Source organism: Magallana gigas, chromosome 7 (genome assembly GCF_963853765.1).
Source record: "Magallana gigas chromosome 7, xbMagGiga1.1, whole genome shotgun sequence".
In the NCBI taxonomy this organism is placed as follows: Eukaryota; Metazoa; Mollusca; class Bivalvia; order Ostreida; family Ostreidae; genus Magallana; species Magallana gigas.
Window position 1 is genome coordinate 12,178,093 of NC_088859.1, and position 19,332 is coordinate 12,197,424.

Consider the following 19,332-nt stretch of genomic DNA (forward strand, 5'->3'; position numbering starts at 1 on the left):
CGTTTTTTTTCACCCCCATCAAAAAATGGACCCAGCAAAACAGGTTTGACGTGTGCATTGCACACTTTAGTTGCCAACCATATTACGGTTTGCTGGAGATACAGACATATTGGAATCTAGTTAAGTTGATGGATTTTTATCTCACGTTAATTTGGATTAACTAGGTGTGATTAGGAAATACACATTGAAGCGGTAAAATCATTATAATTATTTGAATATCACTAAAAAAAAAGTTAGTTATATTAATAAGGAAACATTGTGAACAAAGTTCAAAACGGACAATGAAACCTAAAAAAGACGAGAAGAAAGAATCGGGAGAAAAGAAAGTCAGCAAGAATAAGAAATCATACGAAGAAGAAGCGGAGGAAATGAAGAAGAAAACAGACGATCTTCTGGAAAAAGAAAGAAAGGGATTTTTGGAGCAAATTGCGGACTTAATCAAAGAGCTGGAACGTCTTCAGAAAGAGAACGAGAGACTCCGAAAGCAGCAAGAGGAGAAGATGGGCGTGACCGCAGATGTCGTAGATAAGATGAAGCGAGATTTAGATCGATCTAAGGCAACCAACGCGTTCTTGCTGAGAGATGTGGAGGACCGGAAGTCTCAGATAGCCCGGATGGAGTCTCAGTTATTTGAAATGACAATGAAGGTGGAAGGGATGAGCAAAAAGGTTTTAGAAGTCACCAAAACAAACTCGGAAACCAAGCAGGAGATTGAAGATCTAGTCAAAGAAAAATCTCGCTCCGAAAGACTTTGGGAGGAGAATCGGAGGTTACGGAGATTTCTGGCAGCTAATCGTATTGATTCTAAAACCGGTAAGCCTATGCAAGGACAAGATAATAGGGAACAGAAAAGATCGTCAAATAAAAAAGTAGTTTGCATTCGAGATACGATCAAGTCTAGAGGCATGCAACTAGCGAACAGAAATATGTTGAGACCAAGCAAAAGTTTGGAAGACCTGCGGAAACTAGAGGAGTATTACGATACAAAGTCAACGAGAAGCGAGAAATCCAACGCTACGGAGCCTGCGCCGTATCTTGGTTACTACATGGACATCATGAAGAAGAAAAGAACTCTTCAACAGAAAAAGTGATATCAAAACTGAATTTTGCTTTTATGCTTTAATATATCAATATGCAGTATTTGATGAATACATGTATATGTAAAGAAAATAAGTTTGGGGGGGGGGGTATCAAGCAACATAAGTTATAATTGAAAAAACCAAGCTTTTTCGTATGTAAACGTCAAGATGTTGACGCAGAAGCTTTGTTGATATGTGTGTTGGTGTAGGGATAACACATTCGGAGACAAAAGATAAAATAAGACAGATTAAAGATTTTTTTAGTCGAGAAGTTCATGAAGGGGATAATAATTGCTTCCTAACCAGGTGGAATATGATGGTCAATACACTTATTTGTATTGTTTACATATATCTATTCGCAAGAAGAAATATTTTTTGTCAATGCCTTAAGAGCATTTTTTTAAATAAGTATAAAACGAATTGTCTCTCCCTCCGTGTTGTTTCTCTCTATTACTTTTCCCGCGGATATCTGTGCAAATATCCACTAACGTATAAATCGTTTATAAATGAAAACTTAGCCCCATTTTAACAAGACCTTGGACTTTCAGTAGGATGTAACGATCTATTTCTTGCGTCAAAACAAGTTAAAATGACGCTGGTTTCAAGCGAAATGTACACCGATTGCGAAGTCATCGCTCAAAAGCCACTGGCAGACAAATCCTGTTGATTTCAAAGAGCAATGGCTGAGCGGCCAGCAATGAACTAGACAAGCCAACGTCACATTGCCGTTTGACTCAACTACCGAAAGTCCAAGCTCTTGTTAAAATGGTTCTACATCTGCCGAGTATGATTCCCACTGTTTCTTACGGGAACCTACAGTTAATATTCATAGCTCTATATTTACATTCGGTGTATATTTCCCCCTATGTTTGCATAAAAAATCTACAGCGTTCAATTTTCTATGAATATGAATACACTTTGCTTATTCATGCGCCACGAGCACAGATACAAACACTTCACGTGTTTTGAGTATATCTATTTTTCTAAGATTAAATGAAACTTTCAATCTTACTTATTCAATTTGATATGTACTTTTAAAAAACAATCATTAGTATATATCTACTCCTTCATAAAAAAGATTTCCCCCCACAAAGTTTCTGGCACTATATTTTTTGTCCCGGAAGCTAACTAAATAACATATTAATATGGCTGTTCCATGTATGTTTCATACCCCTGACTAAAAACGCAAGTAATGGCTTATAGCGGCGATACACAATATTTTCTTACAAATAGATATCAATATGAAAATATAAATATAAGCATTGAATGCTTATTTTTGGATGTCGTCGGTCCTATGACACACCAAGCGGTGCAGACAAATTATCATAGTCATACCGCTCGTCTGCACTGCTTGGTGTGTCATAGGACCGACATCCAAAAATAAGCATTCAATGCTTTAAAAGAAACGGCAAGACTGAAATCTACAGCCCCGTTTATCGATTGGTCGAAATCTACAGCGACTTAAGAAAAATTACGGACTGCACGAATATATCACAATGACGTCAGACTCAAATTCTTATAGAAGACGATTTGGCTGTTTCTTTTAGCTACGTACTAATGAACATTAACAGTAATTTAGTGGATTTTACTTACTTTTTACAATCATTTTATCAATTTGTTAAAAGAAAGCTGTAAATATAAACAATAAAATGCGGTTTATAGGAACGTAGTGATTATGGCAGGAAAAAAATTACATCGCGGGTTATGTATTTTTCCTGCAATATTGCCATCTTCTTATCCTGTATGAATCACGAAAAAAGCATTTAATTGTTTACGTATTAGAAGTGCATTGTACGAAAGCCGAGAAAGATCATTCGAGATTCGAGATTCAAAATACGAGATTCGAAATACGAGATTCGAGATTCGAAATTCGAGATTCAATATCTAAATTAACCAATCAAATCATGGATCTGAAACCTGTATCCTAGCAACATCAAACTGTTCTAAATAAAGATCATTCGTACATGCTCTTTCCTACAAATAAATGCTATGTTCACTTCTCCCTACCTAACTAAATAATTATTTGTATTTACTTTTACACAGAATATCTAAGTAGACTAGTAATAATGCAGTGTGCTTCGCGGATCTAAGTGATTTTGTTTGACCTGGTGCATTTCCATCTGATGCGTTTGAACCCTGGGGTATTTCACCACCAGTAATAGTTTAAAACCCGGATTTATTCACCCCTTTTGTGTAAAAATGCGGTTATGGTAGAGAACTTCATAAGCGTAGCTAATTTTTTCTGTAGGGGGTCCTAGGCCAATTTTTAAAAAATTTACTATGTTAATTTAATAAGCTCCAATTTTCCCGAGGAGGGGGTCCAGATCCCCTGACCCCCTCCGTTCTAGATCCCCGCATGAAGATTAGTACATGTATCTAAATAATCTAAATATAAATAATCTGTCCTGTTTCACTATTAAATATAAGCATTACTTATCGTTTTTATGTATGCATACAGTGATACACTAGTACTTTGATTATAAACAAATCATTGAGATATTATCACATCATACGGAATTATTAATAAATACAATTTTTTTCCTTTTCCTCAGTAAACAACTTATTATGAGTCTTACTTTTGGAATTGTTTTCAATATAGAAGGATACCTACTCTCTACAATTAAAGGTAGGGATGATAGGGTGCCAATTTGTTCACATTGCCGATTTCTTGTGCAGAAAAGAGTAAAACTTTTTAAAAATTTGATTGTGCATGAATATTTCAAAATTAATTGTTGTACATGTATTTTGTTATAATTCATTTATTGATATATCAACAAGAAAGAATAAAAGCATATGTTTCACAGCCAAGTTAAGTTTCTCTATAGTTTCCTACCCCCCCCCCCCCCCCCCCCGCACCAAAATTGACAATAATTGCATATAAGTCATACAAATGTTTACTTTTTTTTGTAAGTAAATCTCTAAAGATGTAAATAAGCACTGCAAACAAAGTTATGTGTATTTAATATACTACTACATTACACTTAGCCAGATAAAATGTAATCAGGATGAAGCTACAAAGGGTGAGTGGTGCAAATTTACCAATTTGTCGCCATACACACAGAACACCAAATAAAGAAACTGTGAGTGGTGTGTGGAATGCATAAAAGATGGCGGCAAATTATCTCAAATAATCAGTGCAAAAACCCACAAATAGGCTGTTATTTGTTACCTATCCTGCAAAAACATTGATAAAAAATGTTATCGTCCCATAACATAGCCGATTAAGTTAATGTGTACATATGGTCAACGTACATGTAATTCTAATATACAAGAAGGCGGACGTATCAGGCGGGGATCCAGAAAATTAAATTTCAAAAATGATCGGTTGAATTACATTAAATGCTTTGAAAATTGTTTTAAACTATCGCACGGGTCAAAATGCATGATATAAGCTATGTACAGTGTAATTGGAAACTTTCATTTTATATCAATATCTAGTATTACCTATTATAACAAATGAGAGTATAGCACAACTGCCACAAGCAATACATGTCCTTTACCGGCACCACCTCCCTCCCCATAAAAAAATGAAACAATTGTCGTTTTATTTGCTAAAATGTGTGTGGTTCAAGATTTTTCTAAAGGACATACCCGATTAGAATTGAAAAAGAGTCGTACGTTTAAAACTAATTATTTCAAAATTTTTAGATTCATTTGGTTATATTTTGGTCCATTTGGGTAAATAGATGCACCAGCGCAGCTCTAATTTATATATAATCAGGCCATAAATTCAAAATATTTTCAAAAATTAATAGCTTTAAATCCAGTGGATGAAAAAAAGGAAAGCAAGTCGAACTCGATGAGTGCTAATACCTGTGTTGAATGAATGGTACAGTAGGATATGCGCAAAAAAGTCCCGTCTACTCTTCCTACCCTATATTTATTGGAATATTAAATCCGATTATAAGAGTCAAATTAAAAATCAAGTACGGATATGTACCTGTTTATCAAAAGTAAAACTACTCATAATTTATCTACAGTGCATCGTTATGGAGCTACACAGAAAGTTTTATATTAATTTGCCGAGCCAAATAAAAAAAAACCTGGAAAACGAAGAGAAAACAAAGTGGGGACAGAATAACTAGCAAACTAATTAGGACTATAAAGCCCCCCCCCCCCCCCCTCTTGAAATGTATATACTGAAAACAGATTATTGGAGTACAACATCCGCACACAATTTAAAGAACATTTCATTTTTTTTTATCATTTTCGCTAGCTAATGTAAGTCATCACAAATACCCCAAACCCCCTCACGGAAAAGGAAATGCTAGGTGATGAGAGAGAGAGAGAGAGAGAGAGAGAGAGAGAGAGAGAGAGAGAGAGAGAGAGAGAGAGAGAGAGAGAGAGAGAGAGAGAGAGAGAGAGAGAGAGAGATGAAATATTCCTATTCCTATCTGGATTGTTGTCGTTGAGGTTGTAAATCATTATATCTTCTATGGTTTAAAACTTTATGATAACCTTTATTTTGACATGTCGATTATTTCATTGAATTTCGTTTCATAGCTAAAACCACACTCAGTTTTTATTATTTAGATTAAACAGATCTTTCTTCGCGAGCCGATTTTTACACAGTTGGGGCGAATACACAACGGGTTAAATTGGTTCGGGGGGAAAATACATACAGGACAAACAAAATCACATAGATTTGCAAAGCCCACAGTGTTATCACTAATTTAATTGTTTATCCTGTGTGGGGTCAATTTATCAATGTTAATTTAACCATTTTATAACCACAATATAAGAGTATAAGAGCTATTAAGACATTTATTTGTAGGAAAGAGCATGTACGAATGATCTTTATTTAGAACAGTTTGATGTTGCTAGGATACAGGTTTCAGATCCATGATTTGATTGGTTAATTTAGATATTGAATCTCGAATTTCGAATCTCGAATCTCGTATTTCGAATCTCGTATTTTGAATCTCGAATCTCGAATGATCCTTCTCGGCTTTCGTAGCATTGCCCAATATTTACATAAATTTTGCAAACATAATTTTGTACGATCAAATCTTCTGAGAAGTCCTTCAGGCTTTACAGGATTTGATCACGTGACTAACCAAGTTCATATCCCAGTGAACTTTTTAAATTGCTGGGGTTTTTTTTCTTAATAAAGCAGGAAGGAATGCGAGTCAGAGAAATGTAATGTAATGAAAATTAAGGCGACGTTTTTTATTCATTTGTTCATGAACACATAATGAATACTTTAGATGTTTATACGTTGGGTTGACATTGACCCGGTACGTAGAAACGTTTCTGGAATGTTGGAGTGTCTGTGGTGTGGTGGATGATCGCTGAACAGGTGAGTCCTGGCCCGCAGCCACAGTGACCATTCATTTTACTGATGGAATAGCATAAATCTCCAAGCCCCTGGTACTTCTCGCACACACCTGCAAATCATAGAATCTTAATATTATGAAAAACAACTTTGTGGTTTTGATATTTTCTCGCATCTGTCTTTTTTTTCGATGATTGTCTGTCTGCCTGTCTAGCTGTGTCTGTCCGTCTGTGTCTGTCAGTCTGTACCGAAATGAATTCCCGTGAGTGACCCGTCTTGGCGTTTGCTGACTATCCACGGTCCCTCATGGCGGAAACAGCATTCATCTTGTCCACATTCGGCGTCTGTAAAGCACTTAGTGGCTGTCCGAGGTATTAAAGTCTATCAATAATAAAAGCGCTTTATTGAAGAATATTTACATCCACCGAGTATGATTCCCTTTATTTCTTACGGAATTTGATAATTCATATCTCTGTAGAAAATAACAATATTGAAATCTACATGTATAACCATGTATCGATTGGTCGAAACCTTCATCAACCTTAGAAAAATCCGCACTGCACAGTTATCATGATGATATCAGACTCAAATTCCCATAGAGAACGATTTGTATGTTTCTTTTATCTAACATACTGATGTAAATTTAGAACGTATTAGTTAATTTTTCATACTTTTTGCAATCAATTTATTTATTTACTAAAAGAAAGACGTAAATAAAAACAATGCAATGCTTTCTTAGATGATGCATGCGGGTTATGATGGTAGCGATCATTGAAGAAAAAAATTAGCATAACCCGCTTACCCCCTCCTGGCACCCCCCCCCCCCAAAAAAAAAAGATTGGCTGATTAGTTTTTTGTTTCAAGAGTTTACATAACACCCCTCCCAAGCTTAGCGATTTTTGTTTTTGTTAAATTAAAATGGTTGACGGGTCTCGTTTAGTTTAAAGAAGCAATAACGGTCCATCTTTAAACTGAAAGAAATTGTTTGATCTAAAAGAAACGTTTAGTATAATTATTATTATATCATTTGACAAATTATGATATATCATTTGTGTAATATTTTCTCCCCTCTCCGTACAAACTTAATTTGTTATTCAGGTTTTATCGTTGAAATGCACAGTTGCAAATTTTGAGACATTAATAGAGCACACACAATAATTTCTTTAAACACAGTATATAATTTATAAATTATGTAACAAATATCATATGGGTTGTCAATGAAACAGCCAGCAGATTTACGTTATTTATTAAGTTATGATGTGTTAACATTTCAACCATTTTGGAGTAATGAATTCATTTGAACAAGATGTAACGTCCTCTAGCTGAGACATTCGTCATTTCCTTTTCTTTAACATGTAAAGAATTAACAATCTAAATAAAATCTGAAACATTATCACCGTGAAAACTTACCGCTGAAACGATAAACGTGGAACACACAAAAATCAGTACACGTAAGGACTTCAACATTATTCCTCTGATAATTGGGAAATGTTATGACAGTGGATGAATATTTGCGCTTTATATATATTCACTTGCAAACGTAATGACCTTTTTTTGTTGTTCCATACGTTCTGGTGATAATAAAGAGGAAATGTGTGACTATATTATTTTTAGGATTGTATTTCAAACTGTTATCAGCCGCAGGGGCGGCCGATCTATTTGTGATTGTGTTACAAAAGGGAGACGTTATTTTCTTTGACTTGAAAGGGAGACGTTATTTTCTTTGACTTATAAGTCAAATGCTTTAATCATAACATTTCTAAATATATAAAAAAAATATTCATTTATAAGATATTCTAGTCATTTATGTTTGCTACAATTAATGCTCCACAAGAGAGGTGTGCACAAAATGAAAAAGCAACTTGTTCTAAATATGAGTTTCAGGATGTCTGGTGATAGATTAAGGCAGACGATGTTTTGTGCATATTGAGTAATTTCAAAAGAGCCTATTTCATAAAGTTTACAATGTTATAAAGATGTTTCCAACTGACAGCAGAATCGATCAAAACTATATCTTTGGATTTCCGGTTCATCCCCCTTGCTCAATACGTTAGTCTCATCTATGCTAAGTATACAATTATAGTTATTACGTTATATTTCAGCTTTAGATAAAAAAAAAAAACAACGTTAACATATAATTATGATGACATAAAAGTTTAAACAATAATCATAGAAGCAATTTTTAAAAATTCCGAAAAATTCCATTTTGTTTTTATTTATTTTTATACTTTTTGGTCTAATTTGATCGCATATTGATCAGATTGATAATTGTCGGACATTTGACAATTATTTACTTGTACATCTTAATCATACAGCTTTATTGATAGATAATATCATTTACGTAAACATTATGTGTTTACTGATGCAATTGTTTATAAATATATCTAGATCTCGTCTGTTTGTTTTGTCAACACACATATTCTAAAAGAAAACTAAGTAGTTCAGTATGACCTTATTGATTGTATAATAAATTTGGTTCAAAATCATAGAACCGACTGTTTGATGTAGAGATACCTATCGAATCATTCCAATCTGTCCTTCTGATTATCATTTATTAGGATTTTCTTAGCAAAGACAGTTTTGCTTTGACAAATGTTTACCAATGGGTGCAAGTAGTTCTTGTCAGATTTTTGAAAAATTTTGCGTGGCATTACAATTTATTATGCAATCAAAATACGGGGCTGGGGTTTGTCACATACAACTGATTACTTCTTTTTATTGGTCCTGCAAATTCTATGAATTGTAAAAACGACCTAATAAATTCTCTGTCTCTGTCAAAAACGTTAGGCAGTGGAATGGTTAAGCAATCTCTTTTGAGCTTTGGGGAAACTTAATTTCACGTCAAAATGTATTACATAAAATACATCATGAGTAATAATTACTTTTACATGACTGTAGTTCATTCATTTAAAAAAAAAATCTGAATGAGTTGATAGATTCGGTTTCTTCTCGTTTATCAGTTTATCATCATTAATTACTCTGAAGCAAAATGGTAGAATACAGTGTACACCGTCGCCATGTTTTTTTTAGTATATCCGCTTAAGTTTTCATACTTCAACTAAACTATGAGACTAATGAGGTAACGTTTGCATCTTTAAAAAACAATTTATCATGTTCAAAACCCAAGTGACTCATGTTTCGCCTGAAATTAAAAAAGATTAGCAACTTTAACGAAAGTATAGAAATATACATGTGACTTGTATTATAAATATAGGCTACATAAATATACTAGTAAACTAAAATGCATTTAAAATGTAAAAATGCACACCTTTAACAATATCTGCTAAATAAATTTACTAGTAATTTTGATTTCACAAATATAATGTGACATGTAAGATGCCAAAAGTTTTCATATACATTTTCGCACATACAAATCACTTTAAATAGCGCCTCTTTACGAGGTGGCGTAATGGGCACACATTGAAAAGTCCAAGGCACGGTCAGAGTCCTTGTTTCGGGCATGGGTATTATACGTCTGGGGGGGGGGGGCACTGTAGTAGATTCAGGAAAGTCCCGGTCCACAGCTACAGTGACCATTCATTTCATCGAAGGGACTGCAGTATTCTCCACGCACCTGGTACTTTTCGCACATATTTGCAAATCAAAAGTTATAATTGAATATAGAAAAAATACCATGTAATTTAGTGTTCCCTTTTCATTTATTAATTTTCATTATTTCTGTTTGATTTTAAAATTGTTGTTTTATGATTTTATTTTGTTTTGTTTTCATTATTATTTTAGGGGTTATCATTATTTTAGGGGTATCAGTATGGCGCATGTCTTTATCGAGAGGAGTTACTGTTTGTGGTAGAGTCTGTCGTTTGCTGAATATCCATGGTCCCTCATGGAGGAAACAGCACTCCCCTTGCCCACACTCGGCGTCTGTCAAGCACTTGGTGGCTATTTAAAGGTATCACACCGGTAATTGTTTTCACTATATAACACTATAGAGGGGAAAAAATTCTTAAAAAACAGTTTGTATTCCTCATGACAAAATATTCGGAGGAAATGTTGTTTGTTACCTATCTCATCAGCTAACACCATAAAAAGGGCAAGCGATACTGCATTTTCTCAAAATATCTAGCTCCAAACAGGTCTACCCTCAAAACCACGTGTTTTCCATTTGTATGTAAACAGACTGCACACTCCCCAGGAAGCTGCTGCATGTGCCCTGAAAGAAGTAGTCCCTGTGAAAAAAGATCATCACCTAACAAAATACATGAAATATCCTACTCAGTGGTACAAAAATTTTTAAAACATAGTAAAGGAAAATGTAAAAATGCAGTCAAGGAAAAAAATAATTCTGAAGAATATATGGAACTACAATTGACTAAGTTCATTTTGATTGGCCGATTACCGGTGTGATACCTTAAGAGTCAAAGTGTATTTAGTATAGATGACGTTTTCGTTTTTACCTATCCGAACCCCAGTCTTCTTCAAGACGGAAACAGCACCCTCTTGCCCACACTACCTATCCAAAAGGCCAGGGAGTCTGGCGTTATTCGACGACAAGTTAGTTAACCTCTAAAATTTTAGAAACATTTTAGCATACAATACAATTTTTGCGAGACATTTGAGAACGTAATTTTTTACTTTTTATTGTTATTCCCTTGGCCTTGTTAAACATGCTTAACTGACAGAAATCTCTAAATTAAGACAAAAATTACAACCGTGGAAACGTACCGTTTTAACAAAACTATAGAACAGACTAAAATCAGAGCTTGTAACGTCTTCGACATGGCTCTTTTAATAATAAAAAGAAATTGACAATACATCCGCATTATACCAAACTACTATCAACTACTATCAACGAAATGACTTTTACATTGAGCAATATTTCTGGTCGATGTACGTTTATATGTATTTCTAACATGAACTTCGACTTTTCTAGTATTTTTCACCTTTTATTGAGATGTTAAGTATCGACAAGTTAGAAAATTCTTAATAATACAAATTCAAAGCAGAGCAACACGGACCTCCAAAAAGATAGAAGTAGGATCAGGTGCCTAGGAGGAGTGAGCATCCTCTGCTGACCGGGGTCAAACCCGCCGTGTGCTCTTTGTCGTAATCGGGAAAAAAACCGGAAACGTCCGTAGACAATCATATGATTAATTATGGTCTAACAATTAGTATGAAAAACGTTGATTAATCTAATATAAGATTGTACAAATTCTAAAATTGATTCACCAAGCTTAATATATTCATGTATGTATTTACATATCGCTTCCTCACTTGCCCACTCTTTTATCCATATCGGTTTCCAGGTTAAGATAAACTACACGTTTTTATACAAGTTTCATTGCTTATTAACTTCGCAAACAATTGTTTCCATGCATATAATATTTCTCAATATTTTTTCGTGCAAAAAATTATTTCTGTCAATCTTATACTTTAAAGGTTTTGAGTCTACCTAATTTACGCCTTAAACTTAATGAACCCAAATCTGTACCGGGATAGAGAGGCGGTCTTAAGAAGTAAATACAGATAAGACGTTACAGTTATGGTTGTTTTATCATTGTTCTCGTTACTGGTTTTCAAAGTCTGCGGGAGACTCGGACGGTTTTTACTCTTTATACAAATGTGAAACACTGAACTGTCTAGATATTTAAGCATATTTGACATTTGGTTTATACTTTACTACTTTGACAATATAAGATAACATTCTTAATATAGACCATGTGCAGTCTGAATTTACATGTTTTAAAATGTATTACACTCTAAAATTTATTAATTGGCGGTTGTTTTGAATAACTCAAAAATGCACACACACAAAAAATCAAAACGGGGAAGTATACTACCATTAAGTATCCTATTATAACAGAACGTCATCTAAAAAAAAATTCTTATTGAATAAAATGAAACTGTTATGTTACTGGATAACATAGGAACATTATTTATCAAAAAAGCCCCATGGAGTACAGTGTTATAGACATTAAAGTGGAAATGTTGGGTTCCTAAATATTTTCGTTTTTGTTATGGCAATATACTTTACATATTGGTAACATTTGGTAAATTTTACAAGGAACTCGCCAGCTTACTTATATTTCCTCAAAGAAAGTGAATTCCTTTAAGGATTTTAAGTAAAGGAAAGGGCGTAAAAGACAGCTGTTACTTATAAACTGCGCATTGCTATTTTGGTAAATGTGCAGGTGTCTGTATGGTCAAGAAAGCTAGATAAAGGGTTTTCTTGCCCAAGTCTTCATAATTATTTGTTTGTGGTAAATGTTTTCCTTTTGCCTACTTTCGACATTCCGTAATTTTTTTCAGCTTTCTCGCAACCACTCCATCCGACTTTGTCTGCTAATACATGATGAGGAGTGGTAGGGGAGTGTTGACATAGCCCAATTGTAGATCAATGTGTCTCTGTTTCGAATTCTCTCTCTCTCTCTCTCTCTCTCTCTCTCTCTCTATATATATATATATATATATATACACTATTTTGATAGTCTCTTCATTGCTATTCAACATAATATATGTATAAATATATATTGGGGACCCAAGCATACAAAATTGCAATTTGTAGATGAATGAACTAAGTTTAATGTATATATTTTATTTTAAATGTATTTTTACACAATGCATATACATCTGAGTCTCTTGTCTTTCTACACAGTTATGACGTGGGTGCACATTGATAAGCCCCGGGACCTGGCATGTAAAGCTTCCGTTTGGGGGACATAGTGGTAGAGGCGGGGACAAACTGACAGGTGAGTGCCGGCCCACAGCTACAGTGACCGTTCAGCTTGTCAAAGGGACTGCAGTGGTCCCCAAGCACCTGGTACCTCTCACACACACCTGTAAGGTATCATCGGTATCTTAACTGGTGACGAAGTACTTATTATCGATTCACTAACTATCTTTCCGTCTGTCTGTCCGTCTGTCTGTATGTTTGTCCGTCCGTCCCCTATCTGCGTCGTTTTACCATGGTGAGTTGCTGTGAGCAGAAGATCCTGGCGCTTGCTGACTATCATCGGTCCCTCGTGGCGGAAACAGCATTCATCCTGTCCACATTCGGCGTCTGTGAAACACTGGGTGGCGATCTGAAGTGTACAAATGTTGTTAGTATTAATGATAATTACAGTGTGAAATCCGGACTTTATAATTCTTTTATTCTAGAATTGATTCATTAACTTACGTACTCTATGTTAGTATACATGTATCATTTCTTAGTAACAATTGAGCAGCTATAATTCTTCTTCATGGTATGCACAGGCCATCAACGTGGCAAAAAATAGCCTTCACCAAGAAGTACTTGACTCTACTTATCATCATTTTCTATATTTCGCCAACTCATTTCAATAAAAGAGACGAAAAGCTATAATTAGACGACCAAAAAAAAAACCCAAAACAATTATTGAAACTTACCGCTGAAGCGATAAAAATGGAACACAGAAAAATCACCAATGTCTTCGACATGACTATTCAGATAAAACCAAACTGATAAGACTTTGTATTAATGTTCTTGTATAATATGACAATCTTCTTGCAAACATTTGGACCATTATCTTGGTATTTCGTGGTGATAATTATTACGACCGTATATATGCAACAGGCAGTATCATATATACGGCAGTAATATTCCAAGTCTTTACTTCTGGCCAAAAACCAATTCCGAATCAAACAAATAAAAAGAAAATATTGATACACGGTTATTTTTGCCCGCTTTATTTTCGCCCTTCTACACTTGCAAACGGTTTAGTCCCGTCTTGAATTCGCCCAAACAAAGTTGTGTTTTTTAATTATTTTTTCCTAATGCCAATACTCCTACTTGACAACTCTTTCACCTATTTCTCAAGGGAAAACTGCTTAGTTAATACTAAATTTATCTCTTGACTTTAGTTAAATAAAATATGATTTGCCATTTCATATTGATTTGATATCTCATATGTCCAAAAATTAATTTCAAAGATGAACATTCCTCCCCGTGAACAACTGAGTCTTTTACAATAACAATCTGAGGGTATCCAATCCATAATAGCCCCAGATTCAATGAATCTTTATGCATAACAGATGTGTATAATTATGGCTTAATACTCAGAACACTGAGACACAATTTTTATGTTTCAGTACAAGTTTATATATGTAAGAGCAGATTGTGTCCTAATAAATGCCTTTTCCTGTTCTTGAAGCGTTGCCACTCCCTTTTTGTTTTTAATCTGTAAACTTAAGATCAATTCGAAAAAAATATCTGTCCGGTATGACAGGCACGTAGCATCGTTTTTGAATGAAGAGGGGGGCAGGGGGGGGGGGGGGGCAGCAGAATCATCCAAAAAATCTTTATAAAAAAAGGGAGGAGGTGAATTTACAACTTCTCAAAAATCGTGAAAATCCTGATGGGGGACGTACAGTTTATGTACATATAACTTCAATTTCTAGTTTTTATTATTAATTTTCTTCCTTTCACTTCAATTGTTTACATGTTCACAATAAAGTGGGGGGGGGGGGCTCCATGTTAATTCAGTTTTTTATACAGTCAATGTAAATAAAATGTAAATATAATTTACTTCAATATTTACATTTATTTCTTCAAGCTGGTAAATTCCCTGAAAAAAAGGATTGGAAAATTATAGTTAAAAAGTCGATTCATAATCACCATACTGAGGAATGGAGAAGTCGCACGGAAAATTGAATTTTCATTTGATGAAGTTCCATTTATTAGATTACTAGCGAAACTCTGGACCATTCCACCCGTGTATATAGACCAAAACTGCAGAATATGTCAATGCACTTACATCAACCAATTTCAGCATGCTGTATTGGGGTGTCCATCCACAGCTTTTGTTAGGGATTCGTTTTACAACAGTTTAATCAATAATTTTGATGTCCAGTTATATGTAGAGCTTTCACAGCTAAGAGATGAAGTTTTATACAACATTATTAGATAAAGAAAACAAGAAAAAATTTATCTGCAGTTGCGCAAAATTTGTAGGTAGTGCAGCAGCATGCTACAATAGAGCTCTATTATTCTTAAAGCAAATGTAACAATTTATAAATATTTCCCTTACTATATATGTATATACGTTGTCTTCACAATTATTCCCTATTTTTGTACGATTGGCTGATTTTCTTTATATATTGTAATTTACAACATGAAATCTCCGCAAGGGGGGAATAAAGATTGAATGAATGAATGCGCTTAATGCAATCATCATTAATTAATTACTGCTTAGATAATAACATTTTTCTAAAAGTTCACGTTGGGAATCTTTTTCTTGTTAACATGCTTCATATATCAATAAAGTATTAAATACATGACGGATATTTAAATTCAGAAAATTTGGTTCTAATATGGATTGGATATCTTAAACACCAAATTGATATTTATTAAATTAAAAAAAAATCAGACTTGTAAGAAGTTGCGGCAACCAGGGTTGTCGTTCATTGTAAAACCAACCGGAAATTGCACAACTCAATGGTCCATAAGTTTAAATATTACTTATCGATAAACACAGTCGGGTGAGCCGTGGCCGGGTGGGATAACTAGTGTTTCAAGAAGAGACATGATGTTCAACACTCAACAGAGCCGAAAGCTGTTGATCCTATCTCGTCTCAGCGGGCGTCTCGGCGTCCGTCGGGCCGGGGTATCCTCCTGGCTAAATCGACACTCACCTTTTATCGTTTTCTGTTTAACTAAACATTCCTTTATTTGTCTGATGTGTGTAAGCAGAGACATAAATAACATGTTATTTATGTCTCTGGTGTAAGGTAGGATTTAAAGATGGGGTTCGATCCCTGGTCGTTTTAGATTTTTTCCTTATTTTTTTTTAATTGATTCAATCGTTTATTATCAGACGCAATCATGTGTTACCTTTTCTTATTCTACTAATTTCTTAGGGATGAAGGGGATTTTCCCTTTTCAAGACCAAATCCCCGATATCGTACCCATTGTCTTTAGATCACATTTTTCTTTATGTTTCACGTTTTACGACGGGTGTCTTCCCACTTAGCCAACATTTTGAAAAAATACAGGTAAAATACAGGTAGATTTGTGTTGGCTAAGTGGGAATGGGGTACAGGTGGAGAACAAAAGAATTTAATTACAGGTAAGCTATAGTCTGTTTTCAGATGAAAGTATGAGAAATAATATATATTTGTTAGCCTTTAGTCGCACGTTCCCTCCCCCTCCCTAAACTAACACCCCATAAGAATCTCCGACTTGGTGCATGAAAACAGTCAGGCAAAGGAGAGTTGTCTCTAATTACATACGTCATTGCAAACGGAACATTTCACAACTCCACGGACCGTAGGTTTAAATATTAAGTATGAATACGTATAGTCGGGTGAGCCGTGGCTGGGTGGTAAAGATATATGGTGATAGACAATAAATATCAACATGTATCCCACAGTTATGATACTACCCGACCAAAGTAGGATCCTAAGTCGAGATGACGCAGGACTAAAATGGACGGGTATCCACCTATCTACTTCGAAACTCGCCTTTTGAAAACAAATTTTTTTATCTCATCTTCAATACACCAATGAATGGTTCGAGTGTCCTGATGGTGTTCAATCCCAGGCAGTCAACATATTTTTTTTTAACATTCATAATTATCTTATCATATAAATAAGTTTTTTAATCAGTCAATGATTTTTAATGATATTTTCATGAAATATGAATCATATCGTCGTGTATGTCTTAATAATAATAATAATAATTACCTTTATTTATCTAGGATAACACGATTAGCTGTAGCTAGTTTTCATCGTGGTCCTGCATTAAAACATATTTACAATCATATACATTATAATGATACAATTAATATTAGCATCTAAATATAAAAAGACACATATATAGCCGAAGAAATACAAGCACATTACTGTCTTAGTACATGGTAATATACATGTTACTGTTACAATATACATGTATTAAAAAGTGAGTTATATAAGGACTATTATAGCTAACTATTAGCTATGTGAAAATACTCCCGAAGATACACAGATTTAAATTAAAATAACTTCCTGAAGTAGAGTTTCGGATATTTTGAGAAAGTTTGGTCCAAAGAAATGCCGACGAGTAACTCTAGGAACGTCTGTAATTTTCTGTTTTTGGACGTCGTAAATATAAAAGGTTTGACATAAAATCAATTGATCTTGTTTGTCGACAATTAACATCTCTTATATATCGAAACACACTAAGATAAGCGGGCATTTGGTTGTGTGTAAAACCTTGTACAAAAAGATCACTTGTCTAAACATAATATAATCCTTAATTGGAATCCATGATAAACAAGAAAATAAAAATCTAGTAGGGGTTAAAATATCACGTACATTTAACAATATTCTGGCGGCCGTTTTCTGCAGTTTTAACAACTTATCTAAATACAATTGGTTGTTTACATTACACCAGACAGTACAACAATAAGTAAAATGTGGAAACACAATGCTATTAAAAACCTTCTGTAATGCATTTGGTGGCATAAAATAGCTCACTCTCCTTAACCCAGCAAGTTTTCTTATAATTTTCTTTGAAATAAAATCGATGTGAGCATTCCAGGATAAGGTATTATCTATATAAATCCCCAATAATTTAGCCTGTTTCACAAATTCAATTTGCACACCACTAAAATTTATGTTCAAATTTCTACATTTTTCGCAACCTTTTTGATGAGCCAATAAGCATACACTGCGTCTTTTGAAGAAGCATACACTGCGTCTTTTGAAGACTTATACTAAGTTTATTTTTAATCATCCATTCCGTACCTAGCTCAAGGTCTTCTTGGAGGTTTTTTTTTCTATCGTATCAATAGATTTGTCTCTTACGTCCTGCATACATTGTAACCGAAGAGTGTTTGAGACATTTTGAATAGTCATTTATATATAGAATAAAAAATAATGGTCCTAAAATTTACCCCTGAGGGACTTCTAAAGATATATCTTTTTCATGGGATAACACACCTCTCCAACTAACACATTGCTTTCGATTTGTAAGATAAGACTGAAACCAATTAAAAGTATTTTGACAAATTCCAAAAGAAGCAAGCTTGTGTAAAAGCACATTATGATTGACTGTATCAAAGCGCAGGTCAATGAACAAAATTCATGGATAAATATTCATAAAAAGAATTAAAAACATGACGTTCAATAATTTTGCTAATAACTGGCAAAATAGACACAGGTCTGTAATTGTTTACCAGATGTTCATCACCCGCTTTGTACAATGGAACTACTCTAGCTCTTTTCCATGCATCAACAAATTTACATGAAGATATAGACTCATTAAATATAAAATGTAAAATATCACCGATATGATTAAATGACAACTTTAAACGTTTTACCGACAATCCATCAATACCTGTGGCCTTTGATGCTGCCATTCTGATAATTTCATTTGCAATAAACTCAATTGTAATTTCTGGAATTTTAAATGAACCTGGTGATTTAAGTTGTTCAGCATCTCGTAAAGAGGAATCAAATTGTCTACCAATTTCATGTCCTATATGCCGCAGAAGAAATCATTAAAACAGTTAGCCATGGATTCAAAAGATGTAATAGTACCGCTTTCAGTTTGCAATTGCGAACATAATGTAGAATTTCGTTTCGATGGTAAAAACTGTTTTATCCGCGACCAAATGTCTTTTGGACGATTGTTACACTGATCGATTGCTTCTTCAACAAAGTCCCGTTTCGCTTCTCTGATCTTGAGAGTGACACGATTTCTGCTGGCTTTGTAAAGTTTCCAGTCGTCCGCTGATTTGGATCGTAAGGCTCTTTCGTGTAGATATTCTCGATTGTGAATTTCATTCAAAATTTCATCAGTTATCCACTCCTCTGAATTGACATTTATTCTCCGTTCTTTAAAGGGTAGATGTTTGTCTACTACTTTGAAAAAATTTGTCATAAAATCGTTCCACATTTGATTTACATCACTCAATTTCTTAATTTCATTGCACTCTACCGCGCGGAGATCTTTATGGAATTGGTCCTCATCTAAATTCCGGAAACTGCGAAATTTTATATTAACATGACAATTGGTACCAC

The 19,332-nt window shown here is 34.3% G+C and overlaps 2 protein-coding genes and 1 long non-coding RNA gene across 3 annotated transcripts; 1 reads left to right on the forward strand and 2 right to left on the reverse strand.

Moving 5' to 3' along the window:
- Window positions 1-281: 281 nt before the first annotated feature.
- On the forward strand, window positions 282-1,091 carry LOC117684222 (golgin subfamily A member 6-like protein 22). The gene has a single exon (XM_034455472.2). It carries the CDS (start codon window positions 282-284, stop codon window positions 1,089-1,091), a length of 810 nt encoding a protein of 269 aa, XP_034311363.2.
- A 5,142-nt stretch (window positions 1,092-6,233) lies between these two features.
- On the reverse strand, window positions 6,234-7,902 carry LOC105338284 (uncharacterized). The gene is made up of 3 exons (XR_010707793.1): window positions 7,765-7,902; window positions 6,603-6,735; window positions 6,234-6,466 (listed from the first exon to the last, which is right to left on the reverse strand). It is a non-coding gene; the product is annotated as an uncharacterized lncRNA (long non-coding RNA).
- A 4,989-nt stretch (window positions 7,903-12,891) lies between these two features.
- On the reverse strand, window positions 12,892-13,872 carry LOC109620001 (uncharacterized). The gene is made up of 3 exons (XM_034457803.2): window positions 13,720-13,872; window positions 13,277-13,394; window positions 12,892-13,149 (listed from the first exon to the last, which is right to left on the reverse strand). Exons 1-3 carry the CDS (start codon window positions 13,768-13,770, stop codon window positions 12,968-12,970), a joined length of 351 nt encoding a protein of 116 aa, XP_034313694.2. The 5' UTR covers window positions 13,771-13,872; the 3' UTR covers window positions 12,892-12,967.
- Between the last annotated feature and the right edge of the window lie 5,460 nt (window positions 13,873-19,332).